The sequence below is a fragment of the Candida albicans genome, chromosome 7 (genome assembly GCF_000182965.3).
Source record: "Candida albicans SC5314 chromosome 7, complete sequence".
Taxonomy (NCBI): Eukaryota; Fungi; Ascomycota; class Pichiomycetes; order Serinales; family Debaryomycetaceae; genus Candida; species Candida albicans.
The window spans coordinates 160,471-182,042 of record NC_032095.1 but is presented as its reverse complement, the minus strand read 5'-3'; the positions used below and the strand labels follow the sequence as shown (position 1 = coordinate 182,042).

The 21,572-nt window shown below is 28.7% G+C and overlaps 5 protein-coding genes across 5 annotated transcripts; 2 read left to right on the top strand and 3 right to left on the bottom strand. All coding sequences in view use genetic code 12, as the record gives it.

Annotated features, from left to right (window-relative positions):
- Positions 1–2,724: 2,724 nt before the first annotated feature.
- CAALFM_C700880CA (uncharacterized protein) lies at positions 2,725–5,481 on the top strand (the record flags this gene model as incomplete). The annotated part of the gene is made up of 1 exon (XM_715228.2): positions 2,725–5,481. One exon carries the CDS (start codon positions 2,725–2,727, stop codon positions 5,479–5,481), a length of 2,757 nt encoding a protein of 918 aa, XP_720321.2.
- A 440-nt stretch (positions 5,482–5,921) lies between these two features.
- On the bottom strand, positions 5,922–7,754 carry CAALFM_C700870WA (guanine deaminase; the record flags this gene model as incomplete). The annotated part of the gene is made up of 1 exon (XM_715230.1): positions 5,922–7,754. One exon carries the CDS (start codon positions 7,752–7,754, stop codon positions 5,922–5,924), a length of 1,833 nt encoding a protein of 610 aa, XP_720323.1.
- Positions 7,755–9,618: 1,864 nt separating this feature from the next.
- Positions 9,619–10,323, bottom strand: SSR1 (Ssr1p; the record flags this gene model as incomplete). The annotated part of the gene is made up of 1 exon (XM_715231.1): positions 9,619–10,323. The coding sequence occupies one exon, from the start codon at positions 10,321–10,323 to the stop codon at positions 9,619–9,621; it is 705 nt and encodes a 234-aa protein (XP_720324.1).
- A 3,048-nt stretch (positions 10,324–13,371) lies between these two features.
- On the bottom strand, positions 13,372–16,383 carry CAALFM_C700850WA (uncharacterized protein; the record flags this gene model as incomplete). The annotated part of the gene is made up of 1 exon (XM_715232.1): positions 13,372–16,383. One exon carries the CDS (start codon positions 16,381–16,383, stop codon positions 13,372–13,374), a length of 3,012 nt encoding a protein of 1,003 aa, XP_720325.1.
- Positions 16,384–18,102: 1,719 nt separating this feature from the next.
- CAALFM_C700840CA (tyrosine/serine/threonine protein phosphatase) lies at positions 18,103–21,333 on the top strand (the record flags this gene model as incomplete). Its single annotated transcript, XM_715233.2, has 1 exon — positions 18,103–21,333. The coding sequence occupies one exon, from the start codon at positions 18,103–18,105 to the stop codon at positions 21,331–21,333; it is 3,231 nt and encodes a 1,076-aa protein (XP_720326.2).
- Between the last annotated feature and the right edge of the window lie 239 nt (positions 21,334–21,572).

Sequence of the window (21,572 nt, the reverse complement as noted above, 5' to 3'; positions counted from 1 at the left end):
GGAGGGGAAAAAGAATCAGAAAACAACTCATATTATAGTTATATATACTTTACTTTTCTCTCTTTTTTTTCCCCCTGGTTTCTTGCTTTTGAATTCCTTATCCATTTTCACATTTCATTAAGTCAACAGTGGACCCCAATCCAAATCACATTTGATTTAATTATATCTATTGTTTTTATTCCCTAACAAACACCAAAAAGATAACTACAATCACCAAGAAATATATACCAAGAGTACAAGAAAACTTATCAAAGTCCGTCTCGTGGTCCCCTTTTTACTTAGTATTTTTTTGGCTTTAGTTTTTGCTCTTGTTTGGCGAACTAATTTCAAATTTAGTTTTGAGTTAAATATCGTTTAGAAGTTTAACATTTGTGCATTTGATCATTTTGATTTACATTGCAGAAAGAGAGATTGACAAATTTACAAATTGTACAACTAGTACAAGTCAATAAATCATCATCATTGCCTCCTTCCATCCTTGCCTTAATAATAATAATTCTTTTATCTGGATTATTATTTATTTGTTTTCAAATTTTTTCTTAGAAGACAAAGTTTAGAAATCTGAATATATTTGAAAAAGAATAATAGAATCTATTGTAATATATATTAGATTCTTCCATCACTGTTTCATATTAATAACAATAGATTAATACTAGGAGTATAAATAAAGCCCCAATCCTAGTCCGGTTATCCCTTTAAAATACACACATACACATACACATATACACACATATACATATACATTATACAAAGAACGAGATTCATTTTTTGGGAGTTGTGACACAAAAAAAAAGTTTTTAGTTGTCTTAGTATTTTTCGGTTTTGGTTTTTGTGATCAGAAAGCAAAAACTGCACTTGTATTGTGTTGTGTGTGTGGGTTTTGAATATCCTCCATCCTCACACCATTTTTTTTTAAAATCTATAAAGGTAGAAGACTTGTTGGAGATTCTTTTTAATATTTGTTCCAATTTATTTATATATCAATTATATCAAAAGAACTACTACTACTACTACTATTTCCAGTTCTTATAAAATCAAATAATAAAATTGATTCAAATCCTGGTTTCCCATTTACTGGTTTTTGTTTTTTTTTCAGTTTTCGTTCCTTTGTTCTGTATTTATATTCTGTTTGGAAACCATCACAACTAGCTAAACTAACAATCCGACATATAAACATACACACATTTGTTTCACCACTTTTAAATTTGGGTTTATTTTTCATATAATTATACTTTTATACTTTACTTAGTCTTCCCACTTTTTCCTTTCAAAAGAGTTGTATCTATCTTTTAAACATTAAAAGAAGTTATTATTGTTATTTGGAATTTGAATTATAATTTCCCCTCCTCCTTCAGGACAGACAGATAGAAAGACAAGATAGATAATACAATTATATATATATATAAACAAGACTGGAAAGTTTCATATATCACATTAGTCCTTATTTTTCAACTAACCCTAAGTTCAACAGGATCCATTCAATCCCCTTTTCGTTCTTTGGTTGGACTTGTTTTTTAGTTTGGGATTTTTTTTGCCATCAAAACACACCACAAGATCCATTTAAGACAAGTTTCAGTCTTTACATATCAATTAAGAAAAGACTTAAATTATAGATCCAAGATTTCAACTACAAAAGCGAAGAGATTTAGATTAGAAACAACTACAAGAAATTGGAATAGCAAGAGAAAATCCCCCACATCAATTTGTTTATACCAGATTAGACAAGGATCACTCTTCAACATTCCTTGAAAGATTAACCAACCTAATAAAAAAGGTACACTTGAAGTCAAGTTAATTTATGAAATAGAGAGGAAATTGTTATTATCTTTGTTTTTAAGTATCACCAGGAACATTATTGCCCCCACCCCACCTCACCTCCTACTACCAAATAAAGATATAAATAAGAATTAACCTTTTTTTATTTTGTTTTTCAATTTATTTTTTACTTGTTCTTACCTTAAGTTGAGTTAATAATTGAATTATTAAGATTTGGTTTCGTTATATAATACATTGTTAGTATTATTTTACTCCACCTTTTAATTTTCAAAAAGATTGAGTTGATTTATATTAGATAATTTATTTTGATTGGGAATTTTAGAAACCAAGACTTACTGCTACTACTACTGCTACAAAGTCTTATTGTTTTGGTAAAATAATTTAAGATTTTGATTTAATACTTTCCCCTTTCAGATTCAGTTACTCCAATTAGTTTATTTTGACTTTTACTAGATTTCCTATTTTGCAAGAGAATATCAGATCAAACATATATAAAAAGGAATAACAATTTTGAAGAAAATATCAGAGATTTTTTTTTACAACTTGTATAAATATTGTCAACTTTTCAAGATCCATATTTTTTTTTGGTTTTTTTTTTTTGGAACATATCTTTTTGCATAATTTACGGCTAAATTTACTTTTTTTTGGAATTTGATTTTTTTCAAAAGCAACTTTTATAAAAGTTTTCCAGCATACAACATATATATATTATTATTGCTGGGACATCAAATATAGACTAGCAGCGAATCAATAGTTTGGAAAAAGTTACCCATTTCATAGAATCAGGAAAATTTTGAAATTGCAAAAAGAAAAAGAACAGAATCAATAATAATCCACTCCATAACAATATCAGATTTGATTAGCGAATTTTCAATTTAGTTTGTGCATTAAATTGATTTAAAACAACAGCCATATATAATAACAGGTTCCCATATTATTACGTTCAAAATGATGACATTTGACAATTATAACACTACTAAAGATAACAGTAGCTCAAACAACAATACTACTGATCATGGTAATAATGGTCATAACTCTCATTTTTATCGTCAATGTTCTCAAGAAGGTGGTAACAATCAACAATCTCAAAGACAACCACCACCGCCATCATCGCAACAAGATATACACTTACAACAACAACAACAATCTCTGCAATATCCATTTATGCAGAATTTAAACACACGAGTTTCACCTACACTTCCATTTCAACAATCTATTGGTAATTTAAATGGTGCACCTTCTAGTTTGACAACAGCAACTACTATGAATACTTCACCAATATGGAATTCCCCATTTAATCTGCAACAGCAACCACCACCACCACCGCAACAACAACAACAACAATATTCCCAAATACTGCCACAACAATATCAATTTAGTAATAGAAGAAATTCTCTGATTGATTCCAGTAATATTTGGTCAACTAATCCTACTTCTTCTTCACTTGGTGGTAACACTTCAGGAATATCCACATCAATAGGAGGTAACAATATGTGGTCATCTTCAAATTTGTTTTCTACACAACAACCTCAAACAGTGTCTCAACAACAATCTAGTAATATATTTGGCGCACCTCCATTATCAGCACCAGATAATTATATAAGTACTTCGTCTTCATTTGGTCATAATAGATCATCCCTGATTTCTTCTGTATTTACATCATCTCCACCCCCGGCAGCAACAGCAGCAGCAGCACCACAACAACAACAAGTTCAACCAGCACAATCAACACAACCACCATCATCACAACAACAGCCATTATTACAATCAACATCAGATATTTCCCCTACACAAATATTTGATACCTATGCAAAACGAGATTCATTTTCTGATACAACAACAACATCTACTGCTAGCAGTAACACCATGACAACAATGATTTCCGATAAAACCACCTTACAAATGGTTGATGATTATTTTGAAAATGATTGTCATGAACGAGTTAAAGTGACGATGAAATTGTTGAATGAACGATTTTTCAATGAAGAGAAATTTTTAAGTGATGCTTATCAATTGCCAAAATTCCCCATAGAAAATTCATTACGGAATTATCAATTAATTTTAGTTGGATTTAAAGCTGGAAGAATTGATGTTTTTTATTTACCAACAACCAACAACACCAATAGTAGTAGTAGTACTACTCCTATTTCACAACAATCTAATAATGATTTGATGAATTTAAAAGTTGGAGATTTGGTTATTGTAGAAGCTGATCGTGGTCGAGATTTGGGGAAAGTTTTCAAGATGAATATATCTATTGATGAAGCTAGATTATTGAAATTGTTACAATTTCAAGAACAACAAGCAGCATTGAAAGAACACGTTGATAATATTTTAGATGATATTTCCGTTAAGAGTTTATCTGACCAACAACAGCAACAACAACAACAACAACAAAGTCGTAGTAGTCATCAAGGCACACAACAGATGTCATTTTCATCAAATACCACTGGTGGTAACTCTGGTAGTGGCTCTATACCACCACCTCCACAACCACCACCAACATTACATTTCCCCAAATCCATCATATCATTAGCTCAACCCAATGAAATCATACAAATTTTGAATAAAAAACAAGATGAAGAAAAGGCATGTCGATTATGTCTTGCTAAAATTGCTAATGCCACTAGTGGATCTTTGTTGGGTGGTCCAACATCACCAGCAACTCAAGATTTATTACAAATGAAATTAATTGATGCTGAATATCAATTTGATCGGAAAAAATTGATTTTTTATTATTCGACTTCAAGAAGAATTGATTTTCGAGATTTAGTAAGAGAATTGTTTAGAATTTATAAAACAAGAATTTGGATGTGTGCCGTTATTGGATTACCTTATCAAATCACATCATCAAATGCAATGGGTCCAACAACTACAACTACCACCACAACGACAACCTTAACATCTTTGTCATCACCATCGTCAAGAAGAAATTCAAATAGTCCACCATTAGCACCTTCACAACAAATACAACAACAACAAGGGATAGCTCGATCAGGAAATTTTATTAATCCACTTATGCAACAACCGGTGCAACCACCGCAACAACAACAACAACAACAACAACAACAACAGCAATATACTAGTAATAGAATAGACAGAAGATTAAGTTTTCAAATGCCATCATCATCTACATCCTCAACTTGTCAACAACAACAACAACTGCAAAATAGATCTAATAGTTGTAATTATTATCCTCCTTCATTAATTTCATTTCATAATAATCAACAATCACAACAACAACAAGTACCCCAACAACCGCAGGAATTTATTCCTAGACGATATTCAGATTCAAGGAGCGGGACCATTCAACAACAACAACAACAGCAACCACAATCATTTGGCAGGTTTGGTGGTGGTTCATTGAAATTTCAATTTCCTGATCATCAACATCAACAACAACAATTGAATCCTCAACAAAATTTAGGGTCTACTACTACATCGTATTTACAAGAAGAATCAATGATGTTATTATCTCCATCAATACCAATCTTTTCACAAAGACGTACTAATAATGAAAATAATGATGATAATGTGAAAGAGAATGATGAAAATGAAAATGTAAACGATAGGGATAAGAATGAAAACGAGGATGGGGATAGAGACGAACAAGAAGAAGAAGAAGAAGTCGAAGATATATTTAATAATAATCATTCAGGAGAATCATTTGTTTTAAAATCATTAGTTGATTCAATCAATCATTAAGATACAGAAAAGGGTTACATATTGTTTTAGGGGAATTTTTTTATGTAGAAATTGTTCAAATTATAAGGTTTTTTTTTATTATTATTGTCTTTTTTTTTGGATATTTATATATATATATATATATATGTATATGCATTTAAATTACAAAATAAATTTATAAAATATATATAGTATAGTATAGTATAGTATAGTATAGTATAGTATAGTATAGTATAGTAATAGTATAGTATAGTACAATGATTAATTTTAAAATTTGAAAGTGTTTTGTATTTAATGATTGCCTCGAGCTCTTTGAGAAATAATTTGTAAAGTTGTGAGAGAAAGGAAAGCAATATGGCTGCGAAAAAAAAAAAAAAAAAAACTTCACATCTAAAATCTATTGTAATTTCAAATTTCTTCTATTATTATATAAATATATTTCTAATATATATATATATGCCTTATACATATTCCCAATTATCTTGATTCCCATTCATTTGTGTGGTTGTAGCTGTGTTGGTAGCCGTGGTTGTGTTTGTGGTTGTGGTTGTGTTTGTGTTTGTAGTGAAGCGATCACTATTGTGGCCGTTACTATTAGTAATCACCCATCGATCATCACGATGATTATATTTTTCTTTATTAATCACCAATCTTCCGTTACACCAAACTTTTATACAATTTCTATCATCACCATTAAATATCCATTTTCCTAATAAATCCTTCATTTTATCTAAATCTTTATTAACAGGGTATTGCCAATTGAAAATATCAATTCTTGATGAATTATCAGAAATAGTAGGGATGGTATAATTATAATTATAATTGTGATTGTGATTGTGATTGTGGTTGTGATTGTGGCTGTGATAATGATAATTGATTTGTCTTGTCAGTAAATCAATTAATTGAACATCAAATTGTTTACCAATTTCAAATGAACCAATAATATCTTGTAATCCAACAGCTTTTGCTCCACCCATTGTAGCCATATATATCCCATCTTTAATAGATAACCTTTCATCAACATCATTTTTGGTGGTTGTGTTTGTGGTTGTATTTGATTTGTGCATGTTTAAATGATGACTAACTAAAATTGCATGTTTAATGATTTGTAAAATTGAATAATCAAATCCACCACTAACATCAGTTCCTAAAGAAACATTAATATTATCATGATATAAATATTTATAAATTGGAGCTTCACCACTTGATAAAAAAGTATTTGAAGTTGGACAATGACTAATTGAACAATTTTTCAATTTAATTAATTGACATTCTTTAGGGGTTAAATGAATAGCATGAGCTAAAATGGTTTTATTAGTTAATAAATTAAATTTATTATAAACTGAAGCATAATTTTCACAATCGGGAAATAATTTATCAACTAATTCAATTTCTTGTTTATTTTCACTAATATGAGTTTGAATTGGTAAATTTTTTTCATGACTTAATTCACCTAAAAATTTTAATATTTTATCAGAACATACAGGGGCAAATCTTGGTGTGATTATAGGTGTCACTAAATTTTTATTGGTATTGGTATTGGTATTAAGTTTTTCAATATGATTGATTATTTTGTGCATGGATTTTTCACAATCTTCAATTGATTCTTGATATTCTTGATATGGTTCATTATGATCCATACATACTTTACCAACAAATCCTCGTTGTCCATTAATTAATAATAATTCGGCAAATAAATTTGTTGTTTCCGGATCAATAGTAGTAAAGTATGATGCACATGTAGTACCATTTTCTAAAGTTCTTTGTATAACTTGATTATAAATTTCATTAGCAAATTGTAACTTTGTTTCTTGTTCTTGTTCTTGCTGTTGCTCCTGTCCAGATTGACAAAAATGATTTTCCAAGGGGAAAGTATATTTTTTTAACCAATCTAATAATGGAGTACCTAATCCAATACCAATATTAGGATATTGTGATGCATGAATATGTGTATCAATAAATCCTGGTATAAAAAATTTCGTTAAATCATGGGAATAATCAACAAATTCAAAATGTTGATATCGTTGTTGGCCATGATTTTCCTGATGTGGTTGACTGTGGGGGTGTTCTCTTTGATCAATAAAGAATTGTATAGGAGATTTATTATTATAAAGCGATGCATCATAATCTTTATGAATAAAATCAATTGTACCTTGTTCATTAACTCCCACTAATGTATTGAAATTGATTTCTAAAGTGGTTAAATCAGGGGTATGAATAAATGTACCATAATATAATGTGTAATGAATAGATTTAGTAGCTTTAGGATTAATTTTATAACTATTTGTTGGCATTATTGAAAGGTTGTGTTAAATATGTAAATAATTAATAGTAGTATATATATATTTGTAAGAATTAAACAGGAGGGGGGGGGGGAGGGAAAAACACCAGCTATATATATATACGTGGGTGGGTGGGTGAGAAGGATTATTTTGTTATTATTAAAGAAGAAAGTAAAATGAATTTAAAGTAGGAAATAAAGAAATCAATCTTAACAACACAAACAATTAACATGTCAAAATTGTATTGTGTAAATCTGATAAATGTTATATTCCGATGGATAATCCGATTTACTAAAATAAGTTTATCAATTTGTGTATTGTTTTACTCACACAGCAATCTTAAGTGTTGTTATTAGGAACCCCGGTTAGTTTCACATGGCAAAAACATACAAATATATCAGAGTCAAATATATATAGCCTACCCACTTAAAGTTGGGGGAAATTATAGTGAAACAGGATCATGCACTAGGAGTGTCTTTTGTTATCTCGTTATCTCTAGGTCACCTTGTTTAACTTTCTCGGTTTCTTTGAATGGGTGGGTGGATGTTTTTTTTTTTTTTTTTCCTTGTTATTGTTAATTCTTCTACTCCTAGTTCTGGTTATATTTTACCGGCCCTTCCTGTGATCAATAGTTATATCAATCTTATTACATTAGCAAGAGTCATTTTACATCAACAAAATCAAGTTATTCACAAAAATCTATACTGTTGTTGTTATTGTGTAGTTTACACTTTGCCCTCCCTCTCGCCTCTTCCCCCGCTATTTAGCAACTTAGACGAATTTGAGGACCGAGAAAAAAAAAAAAAAATAAACCTGAAAATTTGTTAGACAAAAAATACCGGCATCCCGATGGAATTTTAAGTATCCGGCACACCGGTTTTTATTTCATATGTTACGATTGCTAAAGGACAAACCCATCTCTATTTTATTGTTTTTTTTTTACACCAAGAAGTAATAAAATAACTTTAATGACAGGAATAGGAATTTTTAGATTTACAAAAAGTATCGGTGTTTATATTTCCAAACGGATTCAAATTGGAATTTAAATCATGTTTTGATTATTTGCTTTTATTTGGCAAGGTAGGGAACATTATAATTTAGCTCATATACCAATCTTTAACAACATGTATCCTAATAAAATTAGAATACTCTGAAATTTTGACTCTGTGAAACTATGACATTGGCGTTTGTCAGATTATAGTTTTATTCATGTCCTCTTATGTTTTATTCCTAATCAAGTAGGAACACAATTTGGTTGCAATTATTTGAGATCTCCTTACATAGAAGGACAGTTTTACACTACATCATAGTTGTAAAATTCGATGCCGTTTCACACTTACAACTCTGAATTTCAAAGATCACAATACAAGTGTAGTACTAAATTTGGATATTGGTTGTTGTTCAAACTGGCGTAAAGGTAATGCCAGTTAATAAATGAGAGTTGCCATCAAATATACTAAAATAAAACTCTACAGTAGGTCAATAATGAATGAATGAAGTGTATACATTCAGTAAAAAACAAAAATTAACAAAATCAATAATGTTCAAGGTATAATAACTTTTTTCTAAAAAACATTAATATATATATATATATATATATTTTAAATAATCAAATGAAAAAAAAAAAAAAATTGGATGGAAAAATGAAACTAAAAACGGAATGAAAATACTCTTTTTGTTTTTATATGTTTCCTCTGTATATTTATAATTCTTGTTTATTGAAAAAAATAATCATAATTTCAAATAAAACATTTTATCAAAGAAAACATAACCAGTAATGAATAATGAATTAATAAAAAAAAACTAAAATAAACGTCAAATGTCAAATATATCTTAAATTATGAAATAATAATTGCGAAGGGGGCAGAAGTTTAGCTTACAATAAAACAGCACCAACTAAACCAACTAAAGCACCAAGACCAACCTTAGCAGCAGAACCTTCAGATTGAGTCAAAACACCAGTTGCAGTAGTAGATTCAGAAGATGAAGCAGCAGCAGTAGTAGAAGTTTTAGATTCTTTTAAGGTAGATGAAGTGGAACTAGCAGCTTCAGAAGAAGATTCTTTAGTGGCAGAAGCAGAAGCAGAAGCAGAAGCAGCAGCAGAAGATGATTCTTCAGTAGAAGCAGTTTCAGTAGCAGAAGAAACAGCTTCAGATGAGCCGGCAGCGGAAGAAGAAGCCTTGGCTGAACTAGATTCTTTAGTAGTAGAAGCTTCAACATTTGAAGATTTACCAGCAGATGAAGAAGCAGAAGCAGAAGCGGAAGCAGAAGATTCTTCACTTGAAGCCGATTCAGATTCAGATTCAGATGATGAAGATTGAGAACTATAACCAGAACAAGAACTCTTAAAAGCAGAAATGGCAGTATCAGCATCACCATTTGGACAAATCTCTTTCAAACATTTTTCAACGTCAGAATTCTTAGTAGTACAAATACAACTTAAATCATTTAAACCTGAACATTTAGAACCTTTTTCAACTTTAGCAACACAAGCTAATAAACAAGCTGGTGGAGCAGCTAAAGTGGTTTGTAAAGTAGAAACAATTGCAATCAAAGTAGAAATCTTTAAAAATGAAGCCATGGTTAAGGATATGTGATATGTGATAATGGTAGTAGTAGTAACGATAGACTAGAAGTGAAACTAAATGGAAGAAGAAGGGGGGGGGGGGGGGTATGAAATGGAAATAACTTTTAAAAGTGATTGTTGTTATTTAAATAAAAAGAAAGTGAAAAGAATATATAAAGAAAGAAAAAGGGTTAAATTTTTTAGTGAAAGAGATTCAGTAAGCAAAGAAAAAAAAGATTGAGTGAGTGAATGAGGATCTCACTTGTTGTTGATGTTGTTGGCTGGAGTGAAATTAATTTAGTGTAATGTTTTCCTTTTTTCTTTTTTCTTAGGAGAGAAAGAGTGAGAGACTATGAAATCTAATAATAAACAACACAGCACTTGCGAGAGTAAAAAAAAGAAAAAAAACCCAAAAAAAGTCGACCCATTTTAGAACCCCAACCAACAGAAACTGGCATTATTGTTTGTTGTTGATTGATGGCGAGTGAGTAATAGTGGTAGTGGTGCTGGTAGTAATGGTCCCGTCTCCTATTTCGTTTCTTCTTCATTGTTTATTACTCGAGAAGAAAAAAGAAAGCTTGTAGTGTATCGCTTGACAAATAATTTTGTCATAGATTTGAAAATCTGGTCAAATATTTATCACCAATTAATTGTGGCAAAACAGTAATGTTTTGCACAAATAATTATGTCCATCTATTATTTTCTCTGTCTAAAAACTTATGACAGGCAGATTCTTTTTTTTCTCTTCCGCCTTTGGTTGTGCTTGTTTCTTCTTTTTCTTGCCCGGTTAGGAATTATTATCACTGTACACGACCCGTACTTGCTGTTTTAGGAAATCTCGATCTATTTTTAGTATCTTCCAATGTTTATGATTCTGGATGAATTCCGCCCCCCTCTCTATTCCGGAGAAAAAAAAAAAATTTCAAAAAATCTAGAATCGAATACAAAGCAACACCACCTGAATGTCAGTTCGTCAATACTGCAAAAAGAATATATGTGTGTATTTTAATGCTTATATATATATATATATATAGAAGTAAATATCCATCCATCAAATTCTTCTTTTTTTCTATCAATTGTCGTTGTAACTTTGAATTCGAAGTCGCGTAGGATGGTAACTTTTTCAATTAGGTTTTGTGGTTACGGATCCGATACGTACCCTATGGAACATAAGGGAATAATAACGTTATCCAAGAGAGAGAATGAAGGAATAGCATCAAAAATTTATTTGCAATATTGGTTTTATTTCCTTGTTATTATTATGATAAGTGAAGTGCTTCAGTTTAATCAGATATCATTTAAAATGCACTAATTAAACTTCATCATAATAGCTTTCTCCTCTTGATATACTATTTATTATACTTGCAATTCTAAATTGTAAAGTATATTACTAACAGAAGTTCTAACATTAGCAAGATTCCAATTCAATAGAAATTGGCACAACCCCCCTTTCTTTTAATGGTTTACAATCTAATTTTTTAATATATATATGTATACGAACATTATTATTAATTAACACTTGTTGATATTGATTTGTAGATAAAAACAAGGTGATAATCAGAGTTAATTGTGTGTGTGTGTGTGTGTGTGTGAAAGTGTTCACCTAACAATAAGCACCTTCATTCCTCTTTATTTATTTCCTTTAGTTAGTCTCTGTGTGTATTGATATTATATTGATTAACACACCAATGTATAAACTACTACGACAAGATCATTCTAGAACTAAAATTTTTATTACTGCTTGATTCTAGAGAATAAACTAAACAACTATAGACTATCAAAAGATCTTTCTATGTAAGATTCAACTTAAATAGATTTATAATCTTTATAACCATAATCTTAATAAACTACAATTATATATAATATATTATAACAAGTAGTTTATTGTTAAATATAAAAACAAACATACAGGTGGGGGACACACACACGACTTCGCACACTATCGACTCATTTTCACATTTTCACACATTTTTCTACCCACACACTGAAACAAACCCAAAACAACAACAACAACAACAAAAAGAAGGGTGAAGTTCCTACTTATATCCTTTTTAGCACTTGACTGTGTCGTGTTTTGATATATAGAAAGAGAATCGATTAATTGGATGGAAAGATGTAATATCTAAAATGACAAATATAAAAAAATGTAGAGAAAAGTGTAAAGTTTATATAGAGTGAATTGAATTGAATTGAATTGAATTGAATTGAGTTGAATAACTTTGCAACCAAATTCTTCTGTACATTTAAGAATGTGTGAAATTATGACGAAATATGCAGGATCGTCAAGGGAATCATATAAATAGGGTTGATAATTTCCTTCTTCTTCTTCTTCTTCTTCTTTTGCTTTTATTTTTTGGAAAAAGATTTTTTTTTTTTCTTTTTTGGACAGGAGTTTATTCATCTTTTATGATTTATCGAGAATTTCTATATACTTCATTCTGTATTTGATTCAAGGAACCTTGTTGTGTCATTGAAGATGATATTAATGGTCCATTGGGAATGCTTAATAAGTTTTCTTCCTCATTGATTGATTGGACCAATTTCCTTTTATAATACCATTTGAGTGTTAAATAACTTAAATACATTTATAAATGGTAAAACATTTATTTCTACTAACTTAACTTAACTTAACTATATTTGATTCAATTACGTTTCATTTAATTTATTAGGAATTAATTAGGTTCGATAATGTTAAGAAATTTGAACCTGATTTATGTTATAGATTTAATACACATTTACACAGATATTTATATTTATATTTATATTTTGTAATCAATTATTATCAATGTAGATAAATAGTAAACCTTACAATTACCGTTGAGTCTATTTGTTGTTCAATTTGTTGCAGCAAACAACAGATTTAGTAGTTTTTTACAAGATTCCATGACATACATACACTATCTTGACAATATCAAAGTAACTACAATATCCCTAAATATCAAATAATTAATATATAGTTCCTCCCCCCCCCCCCATGAGTCAATCAATTATTGGGTGTGTTAACAAACCACCACATACCTATCTATATATCAAATATCCTGTTGGGGCTTTTTTTTTTCTTTCTTACATGGCCAATTTCACATCAATATTACCATTATAATATAATTCAACATCAAATTGATCAATTTTAACATTAAATACAGTATTTATTTCCACATTTTTCACAGAATGTTTTCCATCAGGATCAGGTTTTTCATATAAAATTTTCTTCAAGATTTCCATACCCATTGGGTTTATTTTAATTGGTAATTTCGGTGATTTATAAATCCCATTTTGTCCATTTTGTGAAAATGGAATAATTAATCGTTCTTGATGTAATAAATGACCCAATTCAATAACATCACCGTCACCATCCCCATCACCATCTCCACTTCCATCTGTGGTGGTATTGGTTTTAGCTAACCCAGTATAAATATACAATATAATTGAAGAATTAATTATTGGGTTATAAATTTCAAATTGGATTTGTGAAGTTAATAAATGAATTTGAATATTTTGAATCAATTTTTCTGGGAAATTTATTATACCATTTGTTAAGATTTGTGAATTTATTGTTATATTAGTTAATTCAATTGGTAATAATAATTCCATCAATGGATTAGAATGGATAATGGGAATGACTGGTGCTACGGTGATATTGGATAAATTATCATTTGATATGAATGAACTTATTGAATTTTCTAATATTGATTTATCTCGATAATTTAATGAGTAAATATTTATCTTCATAGTTGTATTGAAATAATCTTGAATAGGGATGAATAAATTTCCATTTCCATTTTCATTTCCATTTCCATTTCCACCTTTAGTGTCCGGTATTGATACTTTTATTGAACTAATTAATGAATCATTTTTAAAAATTTGCCAAATTATTGAATCTATTAATATTGATGAATCTAAATTAATGTTGAAATTGGTTGGATTATAAATAGTTAAATCAATTGATAATTCAAGTTTTCGAATAGTTGATTCAATTAAATAAAGGTTTGTTATTGTAATAGTTAAATTTGATAACGTATCCAAAGTATAAGCTGGAAAACTTTCCATAGTTGATAATTTTGGTAATTTCATCAATGGTATAGATAAATGATCAATCAACTTCCTTTGCTTGTTGTTGTTGTTGTTGTTTTTCCATATTGGTAAATTCCCATATACGTCATATACATTACCTTCAATAAACAAGTCCGGTTCTTTTTCTCCATCGTTATCCGTATAATCCCTATTGAGTAGTTTATTGATAATATTGCCCATTTGGTGGGCATCAATTATTGAAATATTCAAATTTGGTAAATTCATAACCATATTAATCAATTCTTGATTATCATTAATCATAGTTATATAAATATATTCATCATTAGAATTGACTTTAACTAAAACATTATTATCAATAGACGATATTTCAAAATCAAATTTAAATTTATTTATATCCAAATCTACCAGTTTGAATGGTTTTATTGTTGTAATTAATGTTGAAATATTAGAATTCCAATGACTAACTAAAAATTGATCATTATTCATTATCGAAACTTCAGATGAATGATTTATAATTTCAAGATTTTCATGAAAATCAAATTGATCTATATTCATTTTCGGTAATGTTATAGTTAATTTAATTGGTGTATCATGTAAAAATTTAAATAACCAATCAGGTATCCCATTATCGTTTTCATCTAAACTACTTAACAATTGTAGATAAAATTCAATGGGTTCATTATCTAAATATTTTTGTAATATTTTATTTAATGGACTTTTACCATCATTATTATTAGGACATTCATTCATTAATTCATCAGGTATAGATGATATATTCCCTATGACTGTCAATAAAATAGGTTGATATAGGTTTTCTCCTTCTTGGTGTACTATTTGAAATGGACAACTTTGCCAATATCCCACTTTAATTAATTTATCTATCCCATCACAATCATTGAAAAATAAATTCCAATTAATAAAGCCAAATTTAAATTTTAAATTTGGAATTGATGATAAAATAAATTTTGGTATTTCAATTAAAGCATTAATTTTAATATTAATAATATCATTACCTTTATTATCAATTGTTGAATAAAGATTAAATTTATCAATATTAACTGTAGGTATAATATCATGTTTATAAATTGTTACATCTTTATAAAATTCAATATTTTCCACATCATACAGAATCATCCACCATAATTTAATTTTGACTTGTTTAACTAATCCTTTAATTTTCAAATTAATTTTATCATCCTCCTCATCATCATCATCATCATTTTGTAATTTATAATAATCATTTAAAAATTTCATAAAATTTTCATTATTAATAAATTTACAAGATGATATAATATCAATATCAGTAGTTTGTAAATTCCCAATTTTAATATCAATTGGTTGTATTGAAGGAATATAAGAATCCACCAAATGAATAAACGACAGGTTGTCATTTTCTTCTAAATCAATAAATTTACTATAAATTTCAATGGGTTGTAAATTTATAATTGTTAAACTACCAAATATCCCAGTAATCAATTTAATTGAATTCCGTTGAATCAGATTAATAATATCATTATAATTAATATCAATTGAACCTAATATATGAATATTGATACCTTGAGAAGTTATCAGTTGAATCGATACTTGATCAAGATTAAATTGAATGGAATCGTTAATTGATGATTCAATGTTATGAACAATATTATAAATAATACCACCCCATAATAATCCAATCAATATTATAGATGTTATTATTATTATAATATAATACCAAGTGAAGCATGTTGATTGTGATGACTTAGTGGTGGTAGTGGTGGTGGTGATAGTGGATATTGAATTATTTAATAATAACGGGGTTTCTTCATTTGATGAATCATATGGTACTAATGGTTGTTCTTGATTAAGTTGTATGCCATTATTAGTGGTGTTTATATCAGTTATAAGTGGAGCAGTTAAGCAACTATCACTGCTATCTTTATTTTGGTTTTGAGAATAGGAGTTGTCTTCATTGGTTAAGAGTTGTTCCTCTTGCAATTGCAGTTGATGATGATGATGATGACGGTGATGATGCATTGAAGATGATTTAATTTCATTATCACTCATTATATCAATGTACAAAAAGTATCAGTTTGCGTCCTTCACGTATAAAATAAAACTTAAACTCTCATAATAAAATTATAAAGATAAAACAAGTAGTAGTGGTTGTAAAATTGTAGAATTGTTGAAAAAGAAAGAAGAAAGGAGGAGGAAGGAGGCGGTTAAGATGGTGGTTTAAAAATAAAGTGTGGTGAAAGTTTTTGCTTCAATGATTTCTTGGTGTTACACTATCAGTCTATATGCAGGTGGTGGAGATTAGAGTCTCATGGTAAGAACACTATCAATCACTTCTTTACTCTTGTTAGATTTAAAGGAGTTCCCTGAAGGAACAAGAATATTAATATTTACAAATGATACATGTGTAGGAAAAACATTGATCAATAGCTCATCTGAGTAAACCAAGAGAAGAGGTTTTAACAATATGAGAATGTAGTATAAATTAAAGTGAGTACTTGAGAGAAGAGATAAGGGGTGAAGAAAAGAAAGGAAGAGAGGATCACGTTGACAACTCTTTCTATATTCTTATGCTTAATGCTTAATGCTTAATGCTTATGCATATATATTTTAATCACACAAAAGAAATACGAATTGTTATAAAACTTGCATAAGATAACCACAGTAATGATTAAATGTTATATATTCTGTTGTTTAGTTATCAATTGGGGAAGTTTATTGAAAAAGTTGAAAACTTTTAGGTGTATGTGTATAGAGTAGTATTGTTTGTGTGTTTTATAATTGAAAGCTTACTAAAAATAAACTGTATAAACTGTAGATACACATACACATCAAATGGTTAATAGAGGAGTGTGAGATTAAGTAATAATGTGGATAATGTGGATGAATGATGGTGGTTATAGATAGATAAAAAGATAAAAAGATAAATACAAAGATAAGAATTACTATGGGGCTTAAATAAAAATTAAATCTCCGCGTGTTGCGTTTTAATTTCTCTCTCACAAGAAAGAAAGAAAGAAAGAAAGAAAGAAAACCAAAAATGAAATTCTCTTCTGCAACAATAAAACATCAACAAAATCTCTTTCTTCTACTTAATAACCACTGACAACCAACATCGATATATTTCTATCCATTTATACATCTACCACATATATATAGAGAGAGTTTATTACAAAACCTTTCCCTTCAAACCCCTCCCAATAGGAATCAAGAAGAGATACACCTCATTTAGAGACAGAAGAGAGAAGAGTACAAGGTTTAATTAATATTAATATATATATATATATATATATTTAAAAAACTATTTCAACAGATAGAAAAAGAATTTTAATTATTATTAAACTTGAAATCTTTCATTAATTTAAGAAGAAAGCTTCAACAGATTCTTACTTATTGTTAGTTTACGCCTATAGACGATATATTTATTCATTTATTATATTTGGGAGAGTGATTACTGTGGTTAAAATTTAATTCTCCACTTTTTCATTAATTCATTGACTATTCAATTCAAATCAATCGATCATACATCATTTTTTAGAATACTTTGGAAAAAGTTTTTAGACATTGTTTATCATTTGAGGTCTTTTCATTTATAAATAACTTTCAGACATTTTATTCATTTTTAAAGTTAAAGTTTTGGTGGTGATATTATATCTTAATTATTCTCATCACTACTTACAACTACAACTACAACTACAACTACAGACACTTACTACTTACTTACAAATTTATACTTTTTTTAAGGGTTGTTGTATCATTTGCAAAATAATGATGAGTATAACAAGAACTAGTACTGCCACTACAACAACCACAACAGCATCAGACATTTCTCAAATGGAAATTAAAGAGCTGGAAATAGAACCTAGACCTAAAAGTACAGATAATAATTCTTGTTCTTGTTCTAGTTCTAGTTCTTCATCCTTAATACCATCTAACACCACTAAATCTAATCATATTCATAAACCAATAGCTAGAAGAAATATTCCCATTGAATTGAAAGACGATAATATTGATGGTTTAAACCCCACAGAAAAAGAAAATAATATGACAAAATGTATCCCCAATACAAAAATTGATTCTTCTTCTTCTTCTACTAATTCAACTTCAACTCCACTTATACCTTCTGATATTCATCGTGCATGTAAAAGATCTTCATCTTCTTCAAATGATCTAATATATGAAAGAGATAGATTTAGAGCTAGATTGAAAAGTTTTAATGATACACAACTGCATAATAATCAACATGAACCTCCACCAGGAACAACAACAAAAATGGAATCGACTTCTAACTCCACCATTAATGGAATTAATGAACTGTGTGAAATATGTGATGAAATAAGTGTTACTGTTAAAACAGCAAAATTAAATATTGATAAAAATCCACTTGATAATTCAACAATGTTTTATAAACTGCTACCCAATTATTATCCCGATAAGGAAGATGGAATGATAACAATTCCCGTGAAACAATTAAATTTGGATCAAGTATTGGAAGTTTTTAAATGGTATTTCAATTCAAATTTACCAAATACAAAAGATATGTTTCCTTGGCTTCATGGATTTCATAAATATAATTTTGCTCAACGTTCATTTTTTTTACATCAACAACAACAATTACAACAAAAATTGGATAACAGTAGTACTAATACTAGTAATACCAATTTCCAAGATTCTATGAATCATAATGAATTGTTTACTGATTATCATTTATCTCGACCAGATGATATTCGATTTTTAATGTGTATTAATGATGAAAGTTTACCAGTTAATTTACATAATACGGTGAAATTGACAGAAATATTGACAAAAATCGATGTTTCAAAATCGGAAATTAAAGAAATCATTAAAAAGATCTGGTTAAATGATAAAAATGGAATTGAAACTGAAACTGAAACTGAGACTGAGACTGATTCAAGTTTTATTGAATTATTGGTGACTGATTGTATAAAATTAAATGTTTTACCGATATTTTTAAATTTAGATCCTGAAAGAGGGATTTCATTAAGAAATTTTCAAATTCAAGTGGCAAAATTATCAAGTTGTTCCGATTTTATAATTTATGGAATTGATGAATTGAAAATTCAATCAATAACAAGAATTCTTTGGTTAGCTCAAAGGTATGAACGTCAACAACGAGAAATTGAAATTAAAGAATCAGGTAAAGGTAATCAACAACAACAAACATATAATATATTTGTTTTAAAAAATGATTTAACTCAATGTTATGAAAAATTACCTCCTTCTACTACAATTATGAATACTATACAATCATTTGCTAAATATCTGAAAATTGATACTTCAGGGTTATTTTATAAACCAATAAATCAATATCTTTTAAATGATTATAATTTACCATTATATGAAAAAATTGAAACGGCGAAAATGTCTTCTGCTACAAAAATTTATCAAAATGTTTGGATAGGTAATTTTTGGGATTATCAAAGTATGTTAAATTATTTATCTGAGAATAAACCAGTGGAAACATCAAAGGAAAACTTGAAAGATTATTATTGTCAACCATCAAACTCAATAACTACTAGTACTACTACTACTACTACTACCACCACCACCACCAATAGTCAATTATCATTACCTCAGCCAAAAGCTAATTGGAAATTATTTATTCGATGTCATAGTGAAGCTTCCTTTCCTGATTTACAAGATTTAAATCAATTATTATTTAAATATACTATATCATCGCATGAACAATCAGATGAAATTCATCATTTGGAATTCCCACCACTGGGTTCAATTGGAATTGGTGATTGTAAAAAAGAAAATTTACAACTGATAATTAATACTTGTAAATTGATTTATTTATACTCGTCAACCACAACCAAAAATCCTTCATCTGGGTTAAATTCATTGATTTATTGTACTGATGGATATACTGAACTGTCATTATTAGTATTTTGTTATTTAATGTATTCATTAAATATATCATTAGATGAAGCTATATTAGAATTACATTTAACTTATGGTAGACCATTTTATATTTTTCCTAGTGATGTAATTATTTTAAAAAAATTACAACCATTATTAAGAAAGTTTAGTCCCACCACCAAGAGTAGCAACAATAACAATTCAATGAATCGACAAATTGATTGGGCAAATTTAGAAATTCTTTCATCACAAGAAATTAATGAATTATTATTAGGTTCACCAAAAGAATCCTCACAACAAAATACCAGATTAGGATTTATTTCCCCAAACGAGGACGAGGACGAGGACGAGGACGATGAAGATGAAGATGAACAAGATATTGATAATGATTCAAGTTCAGGATCCTCGGATTATTCTTTTAATGAAATTGATTGGGTTAATGAAGTTGAAGGATCAATTCCATCAAAAATATTACCTCATATATATTTAGGTTCATTAAAACATGCCCTGTGTTTATCAATTTTAAATAAATTGGGTATTCAAAAAATCATATCAGTGGGGGAATCATTACCTTGGTTAAATGGATATATTTTCCAACGTCATAATGATATAACTATAAACCAATCCACCGATGGTAATATTGAAACTTATACCATCACCCCCAAAAAGAAAACCAACTTGGTTGCCCATTCTCACCATATTACTTCCGTGGATACAGTATTAAAAGTTAATAATTTAGAAGATGATGGAATTGATGAATTAAGTCAAAGATTACCCCAAATTTTAAAATTTATAAATGATCAATATGAAATTAATCAAGGTCAAGTGAAAATTTTAATTCATTGTCGAGTTGGTGTAAGTAGAAGTGCTACCGTTGTAATTGCTGAAATCATGAATCGATTAAAAATTAATTTACCAATGGCTTATCTTTATGTTAGAGTAAGACGATTAAATATAATTATTCAACCAAATTTAAGATTCATGTATGAATTATTTAAATGGGAAGAACAAAAAAAACTAGCCAATAATGAGAGGGATAAGGAAGTTGGTTATTTGAGAGAAATTGATTGGTTTATTATGTGTCGAGAAATAACTAAATTAAATACTCCATATTTATGAATATGAGAAAAGAGAGGAGTGTGAAGTGGAGGGGGGGGRGGGGGGAGGGAGGAGTTCATTATTTTCCATTGGAATGAGTACATAGATGATGATGATGATGATGATAATTTTGAGATGTTTTATGTGTATATCGATCACTTTATTTATTATTACTATTTTTCTTTATTTAATGTATTATTATTATTATTATTATTATTATTATATTTATTATATTTATTAGTTTCAGGATAAGCATTCAA